The sequence below is a fragment of the Nasonia vitripennis genome (genome assembly GCF_009193385.2).
Source record: "Nasonia vitripennis strain AsymCx chromosome 2 unlocalized genomic scaffold, Nvit_psr_1.1 chr2_random0007, whole genome shotgun sequence".
In the NCBI taxonomy this organism is placed as follows: Eukaryota; Metazoa; Arthropoda; class Insecta; order Hymenoptera; family Pteromalidae; genus Nasonia; species Nasonia vitripennis.
The window spans coordinates 2,688,224-2,707,407 of record NW_022279614.1 but is presented as its reverse complement, the minus strand read 5'-3'; the positions used below and the strand labels follow the sequence as shown (position 1 = coordinate 2,707,407).

The 19,184-nt window shown below is 29.9% G+C and overlaps 2 protein-coding genes across 8 annotated transcripts in view; one reads left to right on the top strand and one right to left on the bottom strand.

Moving 5' to 3' along the window:
* LOC107981271 overlaps positions 1-8,765 on the top strand; it is a 31,685-nt gene extending 22,920 nt beyond the window's left edge. For both annotated transcript variants that reach the window (XM_031925247.2, XM_031925246.2), the window contains 4 exons: positions 318-462; positions 1,573-1,634; positions 7,291-7,562; positions 7,644-8,765. In XM_031925247.2, the coding sequence (XP_031781107.1) occupies positions 318-462; positions 1,573-1,634; positions 7,291-7,562; positions 7,644-7,646 (482 nt within the window). In that variant the 3' untranslated portion in view covers positions 7,647-8,765. The remainder of the gene's footprint in view (positions 1-317; positions 463-1,572; positions 1,635-7,290; positions 7,563-7,643) is intronic.
* A 1,747-nt stretch (positions 8,766-10,512) lies between these two features.
* Positions 10,513-19,184, bottom strand: part of LOC100116824 (importin-11) — a 337,441-nt gene continuing 328,769 nt past the window's right edge. For 4 of the 6 annotated variants that reach the window (XM_031925210.2, XM_031925209.2, XM_032601545.1 and 1 more), the window contains exon 17: positions 18,867-18,997. In XM_031925210.2, the coding sequence (XP_031781070.1) occupies positions 18,893-18,997 (105 nt within the window). In that variant the 3' untranslated portion in view covers positions 18,867-18,892. Of the gene's footprint in view, positions 18,998-19,184 lie in introns of all 6 variants that reach the window. The other 2 variants (XM_032601546.1, XM_031925208.2) reach the window with 2 other exon arrangements.

Here is a 19,184-nt window from a genome sequence, read left to right as displayed (position 1 = left end):
ATTTATATATGTATTCCTTGTAAAAACTATGTATTAGTTGGAATATCACCAAATTGTTGGCTCACTCGCAAAACCCGTATCCCTATCTTCTAATCTGAAAAAAAGTTATATCCAAAAATTTATTCCACTAATAGAGTTTCTGTCGAGAAACCTTCAGTAGAATACGTTAACAAATCTCGGTGGATTCCGGGGATATTATCGTTTTTTACCAGGGAACCAAATAAGTCAAAACAATTATCATGTTCAATTTTGAGTCCATCAATTTAAAATTAATTTTAATTAATTAAAAAAAAAAAAAAAAAAAAAAATGTTCGTAGACGGAATGGGGGCTCAAATGGATAAGACAGCAGCGAATTATGAAATGGCTGAACGAGGTCTTATAGTAACAGTTCAGCGACCAGCGCGTCTCGTAGAAGCTGACTTGGCTATACAGCGAACTGAAAATGAATTTCTATTGGGGCGGTAACTGATATTTTTGATCATACATTATCACTTATCTCTATGTAAATGTACAAAGGTCCTTTTTATGCATAAAAACCAAAAATTAGCATAAGAATTTAGAAAATTACGATTTTTAAAAATATAAAAATATAGAAATTATAAAACATTATGACGAAAGTTTTGTTTAAAATTTAAAAAGGAATTTTGAAAATACATGAAAATATCTGACTACTGCAGTATACTAGTTCTGTCCTATGTTTTTTATTTGTTTTCATTTCATAAAAAAGGATCTGACACAATATTTTTATTAAAACAAAAAAAAAATAACTAATAAGAAAAGAGAAGCTCGCGATTTGAGTATTTACGTTCGTTTTGAGCACATTAGATGACCTAGAATACAGCTAAAGCAATCTTGCTAGAAAAATATTATTTTCTCCCTTGATTGCACAATATACTATTTGACTTAAAGAAGGTTTCGGCATTTGGTATCGTGTCGCCAGTAAATAGCAGACAGCATGCGGCGAATAAGAAGACATGTCAGTAACAATAGCTGTAACAATAAAATATAACTTCATATTGTACACTTCTCGCATTTTTTGCGTGATTGAAAGTATTTATATATATGGATGGTTCTCTGTGAAATCGACCGGTCAAAGAATAAATATCGCTATAACTCTGGGAATATCTTCTATAGGTTGCTAAAGGATCCTATGAATTTTTTCACATTTTTTAAATCTATATTCTTCGAGTTACAAGGGGTCAAAGTAGGTGAACCTAGCATTATTTTGGTATTTTGCTATATTGATTAATTTATAGCTCCTCAGAGAAACATTTTTCACTGTAGACATAGATGTATTTTTTTATACAATTTTATCACCTTTTCAATAAAAATAATTTTAAACTCATAGTAACTCATTGCATTGCGTAAACTAAAGTTTACGCAATGCAATAAATAAAAATAATTACATAGAATTATGCTATCTTTACTCTGAATATCGAAAGGAGCTTTGGTATCTGTCTTCACGTGTAAATATAAATAACAACAGATCATTTTTTTTGGTAAAATTAAAAATTTATACCATACGTCTACGAAATGAGAAATAATTATAAAAATATTATTATTTATCATAGTTATGATGTGGAAGAGTATCTAACGCACATTGCTGGTTTGAGGCGTTATCATTTTGCAAGAGGTTGGTAAAATTATTAATAGTAATGTAGATTATATAAAATTTTAAGAACAAACAAAAATACTTCCTAGTAGAAATATTGGCAATATCTGTACTTACAGAGATTTGCTACTTATAATGAATTGACTAGTTATAGTAAATTTCTGTAATTCATATGTTAATTTATTCCATAAAAACAATGGACTTTCTCAGCTTCAAAATATTGATCGATACATTGTTTTATTTTTGTAACCCACCTGAACTAGTTAGTATAAAAAAAGTCAGAAAAAGCAGCATTTTTGGTGTATTTATTAACACATATTGGCAACCAAAAAAAAATTCATTTTTATAAAATAAGATTATTTACTAAATCACATCATGCTTTGCAAAAAATGACAACTTACTTTCGATTAATGGGATAGTCATTCTAGTAATACCTTAGAAGAACAAACGATTTAGATATACAAGAAAATGATTAAATGATTTCTTTTATTTAGTACACGAATACAATTGAATAAATGAATGAATAAATACAAATGATTAAATGATTTCTTTTATTTAGTACACGAAACAAAATTGTGCATAGATAACTAATTTGACAGAGCTGTAAATCTTAAAGAGATAAACAGACCTGAAATTGTCAAAAAAATGAAGTTAAATTGTTTGTGTTTATATTCATCTTAAATTGTTTTAAGAAAGAATTAAATGGTGCTATATATTCAGGTACGGCGTAGAAGACAATATACATGTATAAATATATATGGTAGATATACAATTATAGCATATCTGCAAAGGCTGAAATTCATCATTCTTATCTTTGAACTCATCGCAGGCTTACTTTGGTTCTGGGCATCAAAAAGCAATTAAACATATGTAGGTCTGCTTAAAAACACGTTATGTTATGAAGTTAAAATTAAGTTATGAAGCCAATGTGGAGATTTAAAACTAAATTTTATTTAAAAAAGTTGTTTAGAATTTAACATTAAAAAATTGATATTATGTTAATTTCTAGACAACTTTATTAAATAACATTTATTATCACATCTTCACATTGACTGCATAACTGCATGTTTTTTAATCAAATATAGAAACGTAGAAGTGCTCCTGGATGTCAAGAACTAAAGTAAGCCTGTGGTGTATGACAAAATGAGAATAATGAATTTTGGCCTTCGCAGGCATATTATAACATATATACCATATACGAAAATTATTTTGTTTTACACAGTGTTCCTGAATACAATATATAGCACTATTTTATTCTATTTTTAAACAATTTAAGATGAATAAAAAATATATTTGTCATGTTTTGATAGTTTAAAATGTATCCATCTCCTTAAGATTGTTTAACTACAAGCATTTTAAGTGAAAAATGTCATATTGTTTACTGCATTTTTTTTCGAGTAGCTTCATGAAATGTTGTCGCAACCAAAATTTTTTCAATGTAGGTTGTTCGTTATAAAGTTACCTAGAAAAAAGTCAGTCATAGCTACTCTAATTACAATGGTTTTTTTACAGTATGGCCTTGAAGTAGGTACTCTAATTGCGCAAGTACAATTGAAAGCCACATTGTAAACAAATATTGCAAGCACCCATTAATTTTCACGTAAATAATGTAATGATGAACAACCTATAATAACAAAATGTTAATTACGACAATATTTAATGAAGCTACTGGAAAACGAGACAAAAAATGCAGTAAACTGTATGAATTTTTTCACTTCAAATGCTTGTAGTGAAATAACCTTAAGATCTGCAGCTCTAGGATGTGAAAATTCTTGATCTGCACACAAATTTGAATTACATTGTTGTTAGTAAAAAAAGAGCGTTACATTTTTTTCTGTTCCGAATCAATGCGAGACAACCGACATTGGAGGTTTGACGGTCTAGAGACTCTATTAATGGTATCTCGAACCGAGAATATCGTAGTTCTCGACAAAACGATTTAGATTCAATATTATATAGTTTATCAAGTTCCGCATATCCGAGGTTTTAAAATAATTTCATAATTTATAATTTTATAATTTATACGTATGTTTGTTAGTATTTTTTTATAGAAAATCTTCAAAAAGGTATTCTCATCTTATATAAATTATTTTATGTTATTTTTAATTTGATAAAACATGACTTTATTTCGAAATTTTATATGTAAACATTATTCGATAAAAGAATAATTCACTTCATAATTATGTTTCTGCATTTATGAATATTAAAATAGAACATTATGCAATTAGTGAACAAAAAGATGATTCTCGCACTAGTCAAGTTTGTTGCAAAAATATATGCAACGCGTGCACATAAATGTTTTCCGCACTCGTCTTTTGACAATAAGAGGAGTGTTAAGACATGTATGCGCACGTATTGCATATAATATTTTTTCTAACAAACTCCGCAAAATTCCCTTCGTTAAAAAAAGGAATTAAAAATACAATAAACTAAAAATCTATAAATAAATTAAAACGAAAGAAATTTAAAAAAAGAAAAAAAATTATAAAGATTTAAAATGAGAAAAAAAATTATAAATCAAGAAAACTACTGTCAAAACTACAAAGAAATTAAAAAAATAAAAGCAAACTAGAAAGATTAAAAATGAGAAAAAAAATTATAAATCAAGATAACTACAAAGAAATTTAAAAAAACAGATAACGTGACAAACAAAATTAAAATTAAAAATAAATAAATCAATCAACCATAAATTAAAATATTAAACTCAAACTAAGAAAACTATAATGTTTACTCTTGAAGAAAAATACAACAAGGGAATATTCTATTTTGAGCGCAAGTGCGGGAATATACTATTTTGCACACTCATTTGCAGTTTTCTAGACCTACATTACGATACGAGTGCGTAAACATAATGAGCGAGTGTGGGTACATCTACGCAGTGCACGTGTATCGTATATTATTAATTAGTCTACCTCTTACGCGGCACAGCGTTAAATTTTGCGTACGCATTTGCCTGTAATGTTCCACTATCGCATACGCTGAAAAGAGTCAGTGTAGAAGTAGCTGAGCGTGCGTGAATGTATAAGAGTATGCGCGCACACACTGTTATACATTCCCGCACGCTCAGATACTTTCCCGCACGCTCTTGTATGCGTGTAAAAAATGGCACATTGCCAATGCAAAGGCGTTCGCTAAATCGAACTTTGCGCACGTGTAGGAAAAGTTCTATATATTAACTGATAATGAAAATATTTCTTTATAATGTATATAATATAAGTAACAGGGACAGACTATGTTTCGACAACCTTCAAAGGCTTACAGCTTACCAAAAATTGTGTGACTGTTCGCGAATATGAGAAACTAGTATTTATTAATTTTTATTTTGAGATGTGCCTAATTGAAACAATTAATTTTAATCAACGCGATACGCGTCATTATCCGGCGATCAAAATACAAGAGAAAGAAGTTATAAGTTATGACAAATATTAATTTCTATATATTTTGAGCTAAATAAGTCCTTGTCGTGTCCAATATTTACTAAGTTTACATTTACATATATTGTTCTTTCAATAAAATTAAAAAAAAGTGTAGTAGATTTTTTTTAATGTTTAAATCAAGTTTATGATGCAAAAGAGTTATCATTTCTATAAGTACATTGATCAGTGAAATTTGAGTGCTGACTAGCACCGATTTTTGCTGGTCTTCGAATTTCATGACTGTAGATTCAATATTCATCGATTTAAAAAATTACAAATTTAATACTTTCCTACACTGTGAGATTACATAAAACAATTGTATTAAATAACAATTGATCAACACGGTATTCTTGTCGAATTTCAGTAAAATAGCTTAATTGTTGGTTTTATCATGTTTGCGTTCTCACAATCGCGACCATTAGTGAAGAAGAGTGCCGACTGGCACCACTTTGACTGATATTAGCGATGTGTGAGGAAATAGTTACAAAAGCGTTGATCAGTAAAATTTGAGTGCTGACTAGCACCATATTTTGCTAATCTTCACATTTTATGACTGTTGACTTAACATGAGTGCGAATAAACGCAAAAGTTTGTTAGTAATACGAGCGACATTTGAAATGAGTTTAGATTGAAAATAGTTTAAACGTAACAAGCAAAAATATAATATATTAAATATGTATAAATTGTCTGTAGATTGGCGGATTCGGATATTTGAAGTTAACTGAAGAAATGTTAGTGTAAACTTAGTAAATATAAGTGAAGACACATATTCGGTATAGTTCCAATATTTATTTGGAATTTATAGTTGAATTTTTTTATTTCATTTTGTAAAAACTATTTTTACATTTATCCAGAACGGAAACAAATGAAGTACAACTTGATTCTGAATCATAGAATTGTTAGATTTTGCCCACGAGATAAAGTCCTTTTTCTTAGCGTTGTGCATTTTTTTTAATAATAAAAAATTTACACTGTTGATGCATACATCTATTGATCAAATGAAATGAGATATAGTGTACAAAAATAAGATTAATTCAAAAACATTAAACAATTTTGTAAAATAATAGAAAAACAGCTACATCGTTTTCCATGATTATTATGGTAGTTACTGTCGTGACCATACGTGAAAGCAAGTGCTGACTGGCACCTCTTTTACTGATGTTTGCGATATGTAAGGATGAGTTATCACGTCTATAAATACGTTGATCAGTAAAATTTGAGTGCTGACTAGCACCGTTTTCTGCTGATTTTCGAATTTCATGACTGTGCACTCAATATTACCTAAAACAATTGTACTAAATAATAATTTATCTAAGAGCAGCACGGTATTTTGTTAAGTTTCAATATAATAGCTTTATCGTTTTTTTACGTTTTCGTGTTCTCGTAATCGCGACGATTAGTGAAGAAGAGTGCCGACTGGCACCACTTTTACTGATATTCACGGTGTGTGAGAAAACAGTTGAGTGCTGACTAGCACCGATTTTTGCTGGACTTCGAATTTTATGACTATAGACTCAATATTCAGTGGTTACAATTATTAACATCACTTTAGCAATACTATTACAAAGATTTAATTTTATCACAACTATTATAAAGACTTGTGATTGCAAGTTTGCTCAATTGTTAACATTTATAATTATGATTCAGTAAATGTATGCTATTAATACGTAGATAACTGATTTCTAATCATAACTAATAGATTTACGCTACGTTATCAGCAAAATACTAAATTTTGTAAAAGCTATCACAAGTAAAATGGTGGCATAAAGTAAGCACCTGAGGTTTACGAAACTGAAACATTGCATTTTCAAGATGAGATATTCAATCTTTTCAAGGATGGGTAAAGACGAAAATCTTTAATTTAATTTAATCTTTAATGTTATGAAAACCGAACAATAAAAGATATTCTCATTTTCTGTAAAAGTGGCATTGTCTATCAAAACCTTAAAGAAAAAGGCTCGTTATTTTTTTCTTTACCCTAGGCTAGGGAGGATCGATAGTCTGATCTTAAAGATGTAGTCAAAACTAAAATACCGAAGGATAACGTCGTTTAAAAGAGAAAATTAGTTTTTCTTTAAATTGTTAAGAACTAATTATAATTAATTGCCTATTAAAATTACGACATAAAGTCATGTTAAATGATTGCTTTAATTATTTCTTATTTAGGATATATAATAATTACTGTAATTCTATAATAAAATAGACGAATTAATAATTTCAATGAGATATGTAGTATATCTAATATACTTTTTTTCTGCAAGTGTGCAATGTATGCTACTCGAAGGAGCATCTACATAAACTGCCAACCTGCCCTCACCGTATCTGCAACAATTGCTTACGGAATCTGATCAAAAGGGAATGTCCAAACTGTAGAACACCTATAACAACTTATTTACCTGAACATATGATGGGAGGCGAGGTATGGAGTCAAAACATCCCGGCACAACTCCAGCACGAGTTCTATAAACATTTATTGAGAGATATTGAAGAGATGGATTCCAATTCTGACATAGATCTTTCTGATATAAATGATGTAGGTCGATTATATAAATAAGTTTTATAAATCCGAATGTTTTTAAATGATTTTATTTCAATTATTCTTCATCTTTTTTAGTGAAAAATGAATGAAGAAGAAGAGGACTTACAGGACATCATGAACAACAAATAAATCCAGGATATCACGGACGTGTAGGAAACCCAGGACGTGAAGGACATCCAGGAGATCCAGGCTATTAAGGACATCGAGGAGATCGAAAACAGGACATCCAGAAGGAGATCCAGGGGATTAAGGACGTCGAGGACATCGGAGACAACATATAGGACATCAATGCCAGAGATGAATCGCTATTATCCGGAAGTGGCTGCCAAGATAGCGGCCTATGTACACATACACACGCACACATACGCGAGTGCACTTACACACACAAGCGCACACTTAGACACATATACACACATGTATACGTAACACACACGCGCGTACACAGGGCTATTATACATCGTTCCTTATATGTAGTATACGTGTATAAACGGACAGGGGAAAAGTCAGTGGGGCCAATGTGAGGATTGTAAGTGACTGATGCAGGGAAGAGAAACGAAGTTGCAATACCTAATCTTCCGGATGTAAACAATGAAGGTATGCTTTCTGCAATTTCAAGTTATTGGAGTCGTTAAGTATAATTATTCAACAACTCCAAGAACTTGAAATTGCAAAGCAGAAGGCACACGTTTACTGTTTTCATCATGGAAGGTTAGGTACTGTTACGGCAAGCCTGTTCGTTTCTCTCCCCTGCATCCGTCACTAACAGTTTGTACGTTGGCCGCATTGATTTCCATCCCGTACGTTTACGTATGCGTATTATGCATACCGAACGATGTGGAATGGCCCACACAGACATATACGCCCATGCACACATGTCGCGCGCACATACACAAGCACACTGTGGATTAGGCCTATACCTTGTTGAAATTTAATAGAATATTTTAAATAATTCAGTTTAATACATTTCTTTTTTGCACCCTTTTCGTTAGATTCTTTAATTAAATTAAGAATATAATGATAAGTCTCGATGACTAATTTTTATAGTAATATCTTTCGTTTGTTGATTATATTAGTGAGAAATTGTGTACGACACGACCAATACCTTATTTAAGCTACCAATACAAATATTTCGTAAAATATACATTATTAAAATATACATTGTTGTAAATGAATAAAAATAATCCATTAAATTATAAACTTACGTTACTTTTACTTGCCTCATTTTTTCCTCTGTTCCTTTCCCCTTCCATTATTATTATTATCATAGAAACATTTTTTGTACTCATTTACTACCATTTAAAATTTCAGTATTAATAAATTTTACTTAAACGTTAACTTAAATTAATTTTTGGATTTTTCAAGCGAGATAAAAAAAATTTAATAAGTATTTCAATTTTCATAAATAGCACATTTCCGTCTTGAATCATTAATTATACAAAATTGATAAATTAAGATATATAAAATAAATTGAAAGCTTAAAAATGATTTTGAATTAAGCTTAGCAATACAGTGATGAAAAAAAAATGAAAATCAAAAATAGGTTTTTAGGGCGTCTAGAAAGAAGTCAAATCAAGTACAATCGAAAACTTTTAAGAGGTTGTCATTTCACGTGATTTGATTGTGCAATATTTATTACTATGGTTATCTAGTAAATAAATAAAATTTAATAAATGTGTACTCATTTATCAATAGTTACCTACCAGCTTGTTATCGACTCGCTTCTAAACTCAATTTTTTCTGTGTGACACGCTCTTAAATTAAGCAACTACATAAGTGTATGATCTTCATTCTTAAACAAATTTTTTAATAAAACGCAATGCGAAACGTGTAAGTAGCGCCCTATATGAATGTTTGTAATAATTATTATAATAAAATATATTTTGTGCACAATAAAATATGTTTTGTGCACAATCAAAAAAACTGTTGTGCACGATAATTTTATTATGTGCACAACAAATATGCTAAATAGAAAAGTGTGCACAAAGATCTTGAACAGAATTGTTTACTTCAATTATTGGTTTTGTGCACAATATTTTGTGTACAATATACGAACTTACAATATCTAATTAAAGTTATGTGCATAATAAATTGGTTTGTACTTTGTGTACAAAACTTGACTCGAATAATTTACATTGTGCACGATCCTTTGTGTACAATATAATACATTGACAGTTTAGTGTTGATATTATGTGCATAATAAATTTGTGCATAATAATTATATTTTAGTTTTTTAATTCAACTTAAAATAGTGTGCACAATTAAAAATGTATTGTGCATAACATTTAAGTCATTAATTTCTGTGCACAATCATTAAGTGCACAATTCTTATGTGCATGATAAACAACATGTCAAATATATAACGATATAATATAAGAACCGGCAGCAGCATATTATTTAATGCAGCGCTGGAATGCACAACAAAATAATATAATAATAATTAACAGCATCATATTAATAAGTATGGAGCTATCATATATAACAATATAATGCGAATACTGCCGATAAAATACAAAAGAAAATATGACTCAAAAAAATTCCTTACCAGCCCGTTCACGCCGTGAGACTCGGGCAACGGAAGAACGTTAGTTAACGTTGGAAAGGAAAACTAAAATGGTAAAACATGAAAATATTTCAAAAATATAATTTCTATATTTCTTCAATTTACTTTTACTTGATAGTGTTTCCCCGAAGGACCGGAGAACCGGAGAAAAAGTGTTCATGCTTAATATAATGTATAAAATAATATATAATTATATAAATAAACGCACTGCAAATGAAGTCCAAATGAGATGCGAATTACAAAGAGGTCACTCTAATACTAATAAAATTAAGAAGTATCGATAGTGTGACCTTGAAGGACCGGAGAACCGAAGAAAAAGTGTTTATGCTTAATATAATGTATAATATAATTGATAAGGTGGTGGAAAATAAATACACTATTAAGTATTTATTAAGTGTAATTTAATATAATAAAATGTAAGACTAGATAATAATTATATTAAGCGTGATGCTACTAGCGAGGACTCTATATAGTCCCTAACAACTCTCTTTCAAGCGAGCGCCCTGGAACTAGAGTTCCCTTTCCACTCTCTCTCACTCATACATCACGCGCTTACACGAACACCGCTGACTCGTGCACTAGCACAAATGTACTTATACTTAACACGCCTCCTTACATTTGTGCTATTTTACAATATTATCATTTATTTCAAATTTAACTTTTTACAAAATTTTTCATGCTTTTCTCTACTTAATGATTTCGTAAATATATCAGCAATATTTTCATTTGTATCGACTTTTACAATATTTATTTTACCTTCATTTACGCTCTCATGTACAAAATGATAATGAACTTCTATGTGTTTAGAGTTTTTAGTAAAATTGCCGTACGTTGCTATATTAATTGCTCCAGTGTTATCTTCATATATATTCACTGGTTTTCTACATTTAATATCAAAACATTTTAATAACTCTGTGACTAGTTTAATTTCAGTTACTGCTTCTGATAAAGCAACGTATTCGGCAAATGTTGACGCTTTTGTAACAGGCTTTTGTTTTCTTGACCTCCAATACACAACGTTACCGAATAATCGTATCACAAAGCCGGTTGTTGACTTTCTATCATTATTATCGCCTGCCCAATCGGCATCTACGTAACAATCAAGTATATCACAAACTTTATTTCCATTATAAGATAAACTTAAATCTCGAGACACATGTAAATATTTTAAAATTCTCAAAGCATATTTAAAATGCGTATTATTATAGCAGTTTTGAAATCTACTCAAGTAATTTACTGCAAAACTTATATCTGGCCTTGTAGCCGAACTTATATATAACAAAGCACCAATCAAATTTCTATATTTGATATCTCTTTCACAATCATCGGATTTCTCGAGTTTTAAGTTTACTTCTATTGGTGTTTTATACGCTTTACAATTTTCTACACCATATTTTTCAGCTAATGAAATAATATAATCTTTTTGCGATAATTTCATTTCCTTACATAACACATCGTATTTTATGGTAATCCCTAAATATTCTCGTATTTTTCCGAGATTTTTCATTTTAAATCGTTCAGACAGCATTTTCTTTACTTTTTCTATTATTTCTTTATTTTTACGACAAATTAATAAGTCATCGACATATAAAAGCAAATAAACAGTATTTTCTTTTAATTTTAATGTATACAAGCAATAATCAATATTACTTCTAATAAATCCTAATTTTATTAGAAATTTATCTGGACATTCATACCAAGCCCTGGGACTTTCTTTTAAGCCATATAATGCTTTTATTAATTTACACACTCTATCAGTTCCGTCTTCATATCCTTTAGGTTGATTAACATATACTTCAGACGTTACTTTTCCATTTAAAAATGCTGTCTCAATGTCCATTTGTTCTATATGCAAACCCACTTTACAACAATAAACTAATAAGATTTTTAGCGTTTGCATTTTTGCAACAGGAGCATATATATCATCTACTTCATCTCTTTGTTGGAAACCTCTAACTACTAATCTAGCTTTATATGTACCATTCGATTTTTTATTATACACCCATTTTACATCAATGGCCCTTTTTTCTTTACTATCGACTAATTCCCAAGTTTTATTTAATTTAATACTATTCATTTCTTTATCCATTGCTTCTATCCACTTTTTACTCTCATTCGATTGAATCGCCTCCTCAAATGTAGCAGGAACATCAGTTTTGCAAAAATTCGCAACAATTTTATTTTTCATTCTATATTCATCATAATATTCAGGACTACTTCTAACTCTTTCTGATCTTCTAGGAATTTTTAGCTGATTTTCATGTTCATTAATTTTAATTTTATCTTTGATTGGGCTTTCAAAAACTTCATCATTTGATTCCTCGCTATCAAACTTACTCTCATTTTCATCTTCATCAGATTCATCGCTATTTAAACCGATACATTTTTCCTTTTCTTCTATAACTTCCACGTGTCTTGCTACTATAATTTTATTATTTATTAATATACGGTACCCATTTTCACTATACCCGACTAGAATTCCTTCTTCAGCTTTTTTATCCCATTTTGAAATTCTTTTCTGTTCTGGCTTTCTAACAAAGACTTTACTACCATAAATTTTTAAATGTGAAACATCAGGTCTTTTTCTGAAAAATATCTCATATGGTGTTTTCTCTTCAATATTATTTGTCAACGTTCGATTTTTCAAATAAGTTGCCGCTTGAACTATTTCTGGCCAATATACTTTACTTATCTGTGCTTCTTCTAATAAACAACGCGACATATCCATTATCGATCTATTAAACCTTTCTGCTACACCATTTAATTCATGAACATATACAGGACACGGAGAAATAACGATACCCTTACTTTTTGCATAATTAAAAACTTCATTATTTAAATATTCCTTTCCATTATCACATCTTAAATATTTTACTTTTTTTCCTGTTAAATTCTCACATTCATTTACATAATATTTAATGTACTCACACACTTCTGCTTTAGATTTTATTGGGTATACTCTCGCAATCTTACTGTAATCATCTATAAATGTAATAAAATATTTTTCTCCTCTAAAGCCCGTATTTTGAAAAAGCCCACAAACATCTGTATGTACAATCTCTAATAAATCTTTCGCTCGATATCTATTATTTTTAAACGGTACATTATGCATTTTATTTTCTATACACGTTTTACATTTCAAAAATTCGTCTTTTAATCCATTCGGTATTCCGTTTAATAATTGCTTATTACACATGGTATTCAAATATTTAAAGTGCACATGATCTAATAATCTATGCCATTTTTCTTTTAAGTTCATATTACTAATCTTTTTATTTGAGTAATTTACTATCAAATTATTTTTTTTTAATTTTACTCTTCATGTGATATAGTCCGTTTTTCTTTTCTGCTACTGCCATTAAATTTTCATTTTTATCAAATATTTTTGCTAAATTTTTCTCCGAAACAATTCTACAATTATCAGTAATTTTGCTAAAACTAATTAAATTCAAATTCATATCTTTAACGTAAAAAACGTCTTTCATATTAATTTCAAATTGCTTTCCAAAGGCATCAAAATAACTTACAATATTTCCTATCTTTGTCGCTTTTACCGTTTTATTATCACCTAAATATACATTTACCGGACTTTTCAATATTTCAAAACTCTCGAAGTAACTATCATTATTTACAATGTGATCTGTACTACCACCATCTAAAATCCAATCGATTTCGCTACACTGTTTATCTTTTACCTTACTATTATACGCAGTAGCTGTATTCCGCTCGACCTTGGCTATCCATGCTCCTGTGTTGTCGTCTCTGCTTGACTCGTTCCAGCGACTTGTGTTTTGATTGTTGCTTGCTTCTGCCTGGGAGTGATGTGCGCCTCTATAAGCACCTCTTCCCCTTGCTCCTCTATGACTACCTCTTCCTCTTGAACCTCTGTAGCCTCTTGTTGACCTCCAAGTCCAACTACTATTTGAAATTTGTCCTTCTGTTTGTTCTTGACTTTTACAGTCCTTCATCATATGTCCAAAATTTCCACACTTATAACATTGTCTTTGATTTTTATTCACTGCGAATACACTCGAATTTCTAATGGTTGTTTCGCCTTTATTACTTTTCAGTTCAGCCATTTTAATTTTATTCTTCACATATTCTGCCGTTTGATCTTCATCTTTCAATGTATCTATTAAGTCGCCTATATAGCTATACGACTCCGGCAATGTATTTAAGATATAATTCAATTTTTCTTTTTCTGTTAAAGTAGCACCAGCACTTTTCAAATCATTAACACATTTTTCAAAATCCAAGAAAAACGTTGCTGTATCACTATAATTTTTCAATCTTAATTTTTCCAGTTTATTTCGGCACATTATTTGCATTGCCGTAGATTCTCTTAAATACATCTGATCAAATTTCTTCATAATTCCATAAGCCGTTGTCTCATTACAAATAAACTCCATTTGTCTATCCGAAATAGAGCTGTATATATAGTTAATTGCTTTCAAATCAGTTTCATCCCATGACTCTTTATCACTTACTGTTTTTTTTCTTTTAATATTTTCTTCACATTTTTTCATTTTCAAATACATTGTAATTCTTATTTTCCACATCTGGTAATTCTCTCCATCAAATACTGGTATTTTAAAATCACCGTAATTCGTCATTTTTGTATTTTCTTGATGTTTACTAGTCCAGATATTTTTTATTTTTTTTTAATATAATCACTTCTCTTGATACTTTTATTACTTATTACAATTTCATCAACCACGCTCTGCTACCATGATAAGGTGGTGGAAAATAAATACACTATTAAGTATTTATTAAGTGTAATTTAATATAATAAAATGTAAGACTAGATAATAATTATGTTAAGCGTGATGCTACTACCGAGGACTCTATATAGTCCCTAACAACTCTCTTTCAAGCGAGCGCCCTGGAACTAGAGTTCCCTTTCCACTCTCTCTCACTCATACATCACGCGCTCACACGAACACCGCTGACTCGTGCACTAGCACAAATGTACTTATACTTAACAATAATATAAAGTAAACGCAATGTAAAAGAGATTCAAATGAGATTACAAAGAGGTCACTCTAATACTAATAAAATTAAGAATTATAGATAGTGTGACCCTAAAGGATCGGAGAACCGAAGAAAAAGTGTTCATGCTTAATATAATGTTTTTTTAGACGTTTAATAGTTTTTTAGAATTTACTATTATATCTGTAAAATTTTTAACATATGAGATAAAGTATTGAATTTAAAATAAGTTTATAATATTATTAATAAGATAATAATTTTGAAAAAGATAATAACAATAAAAATCATCAAACTTTAAGTAAGGAAGAAGACGAATACAAATATAATAAAATCAATCAGTATTTTAATACAAGATATTTAAGTCCTCCTGGAGCTAATGCACAGATTATTAAAATATTGTTTACACAAAATTTCACAAGTTATAAAAAGATTAGTTTTTCACGATAAAGATCAACAATATGTATATTTTGAAAAAGGGAAAGAGAATAAAGTAAGAATAAAATAATAGAAGTAACATTATCCGCATTTTTTAAATTAAATCAAAATGATCTTGATGCAAAAAATTATTTGTATTCTGATATACCAATACATTACACATTTGCCGAAAAACTAAAAACATAGAACAAAAGGAAAAAATCTAATAAACCAATATTAAGCAGAATGTACTTAGTAAATCCGAAAGACCGAGAACAATACTTTATCAGATTATTACTATTACATGTTAAAGGGCCAACCTCATTTGAAAATTCACGTACCGTTAACAGGGTTTTATAACCTACATTTTATGAAGCTGCTATAACAAAATAGCTTGTCAATGAATATGAAGAGTGGGATAAATGTTTACAAGAAGCAATACAAATACAGTTTCCAACAGTACTATGTTAATTGTTTGCTTTAATCTGTAATTTTCATAACCCTATCAATGCATTATAATTATATGAGAAATTTAAGAGTAATTTTTATCATCTTAAATATGAAAAATATACAAGTGAAAATATAGCACTAAACGAAATTAAATAAGTAATGCAAGCAAACGGTTTGACGTTAAGTGATTTTAATTTTCCTAATATAACAATGAACATTGAAGAATTTCATAATACAACATTTTTGTATAAAGAAACTAATATGCTAAATGAATTACAAAAGAAAATTGCATCCCATAAAATTAATAAAAAATATATCTAATGCAGTTTTAGAAAGTTTTAATTATAAACAGGATAAGTGTATTTTTATTGATGGACCAGGAGGGAGTGGACAAAGTTATTTACTCAATGTTTTAATAAATTACTTAAAATCACAAAATCTACCATGTTTATGTGTTGCTTGGACCAGTATTGCAGCGAACTTACTTAGTAATGAAAGTACAGTACAGACAACGTTTAAATTAATACTGAATGACTGTACAAATTGTAATGTAAAACCTTATTCTATAAATAAAAGAAAACTTGTAGATGTACAAATTATAATGTGGGATGAAATATCAATGACATTAAAATTTGCTTTTGAAGCTGTTGATCGTCTTTTCAAGATTCATGTGACGTAAAAGTAATGTTTGGTGAAAAATCTATGCTAGTTTCAGGAGATTTTAGATAAACATTACTAGTAGCTCGATACGATAGTCGAATTAAAGTAATCAAAAATTCAGTGAAGAATAACTACTTATGGACAAATTTTCGACGCATAACATTGAATCAAACCCTTTGAGTATCTTGCAATGATGACAATTTTAAACAATGGCTATTAAATGTTGGTGATGGAAAACGTTTCAATTTATATGAACAAGAAAATTAATTATTTGAAATACCTGTTAACATGGAATATCAAAAGGAGACATAATTACAGAAATCTTTGGAAATAACATAAAAATCAATGACGAAACATTACCCTGGTAGAAATCGCAAATTGTCTTATCTAAGCCAAGAATATTGGGTTATAACTGGCTTACAGCGATATCGTTTTCATACAAAAATAAAATTACTATGTCCATATTGTTTTTAAAGAAGAGCGAAGCAAAAACACTTGGTAAATATTGATGTAAAAAAGTCCATTTTTGTTACTTGGGGGTTTTTGGAGTCATTTAATACGAATATCGCGACGGCAACGCCTCTCACCCCTTTTCCAGTTTCCAATCATTTTTTTCCTTATTTCTCTTTCTTTATTATTTTTGTGATGTCGCCCAGCTCCTTTAGGACTTCGCTCATCTACCCCTTTCTCTGTTCTTCTTTTTTATTTTTCTGAAGTACTGGTGACGTGTACATCTATTTATGTGACCTCTTTTGAATCTGTTAGCCTTCTCTTTTTTTCTTTTAATACCTATTACCTCATTCTTTTTAAAGCTTTCCGCTAGGTTTCTTTGTCTTAGCCCTTTTTCCCCTGCCATTTCCTTTTCCTCTTCTACCTATGTTTCCGCTGAAAGCGATGTCGCTCTAAAGGTCTGATTTTCATCGTCGTTGCCGTTTTCCTTAAGTATTATATTTCCGTATTTGTCTATTACTGTAGCTCTTGCTCCAGCTAACTTTACACCTATCGCTGTCCTTGTCTATCTTTTCTTAACCTCTCTGGGTCCTTGTCCCTTTTTTTTTACTTTATGCATCTATTCTTAGCCTGATTCTTTACCCCTTATCTATCTTTGTTCTCTCACTCCCCCTCACTCTCCCATTATTCCTCTTTTTCTAACCTCAATCGCTCCTTTCTCTTAAAAAAACTCTCACTCTTTCTATCTAATCAAAACACAACCGTTACCATCCAACAGCGAAGGTCAACTTGACCTCATAACTTTATAATCAAAGCTCTAAACAAAACAAAAAATAGTAAATGCCAATCGGACTTTTTAGTTTTTCTTAAAATTTTGAAATAATCATTTGCATTATTCTACTTTATTTTTGTATAATATTTTAAGACTGATAAAACTCAAACTTACAAAACTTATTTTACTTTAACTTCCGAAACAACCAACAAACGACAATAGAAAACGGAATATTGTTAGCCTACCATAAAAAAAAAGGTTTTTACGAGCAGACCAGCCATGCATTCAAAGCCAATAATATCGAAACAGCACCAAAAATAAACAATCGCACTTTTAATTTCGAAAATTTTAAAACAGAAGAGAAATTAATTTAAATAAGAGACATGATTCTAAAATGCTACACATACATTTACAAAAGAACAGGATAAATAAGAAAGAGGATACACAGCATTTGAATACGATATACACACACCTGATATATCAGCTTAAACGACAACGAACATGAGTCATAGCTCTGACGTAAGTAGCGAAAAAACAAACCGTTCGACTCTCTATCGCTGTTTAGCGTATGTATATTAGCCCGGCGATGTTCGGGCTCGTGCAAATCCTGAATTGAACAGCCGAGAGAGATACACCTCACCTACTTCTAGATAGTTTGGCAGGGAAGCGGATTTTCAAACGAACTATTGCTGACATTTCCATAACTGTAAGCTTACGACAAGTATTTATCATTTTTTCTTCATCATGTACATAATAACTTACATCCAATAAACGCGTTTATACCAATTTATTGATGACGGCGGCATTGATGGCCAAATCATCAAAAAAAGAAATAATGTGTTAATTTTTTGACACACCCCCTGCCTCAGGAAGATCGATAACTTCCCAAATAATATTCTTGGATTACCACCGAGGTATAGATTCATATAAAGAAAATATTTTCTTTATAACGTACTTTTAAAACTTATGATTTCGAAATAAATATATTTAAAAAACAACTATACAATTTGAGAGATTTCAAAGATTTATTTAAATTGTTACATATTCCTCCAATTGCTGCTTTACTTCACGACTTATACCTTGGAGCATTAGGTGAAGTTGATCGTGTCCTATGTATTGCCGTAGAAAATTAAGCTGAAAAAATTATTTGGTGATATAAATACACGATAAATATAATATTCGATGCACACATACACACATGTACACTTATAAATACACATATATATATATATATATATATATATATATGTGTATAAGTGTACATGTGTGTATATATATATATATATATATATATTAAGGTAGCCCTTATTTTCCAAACTGC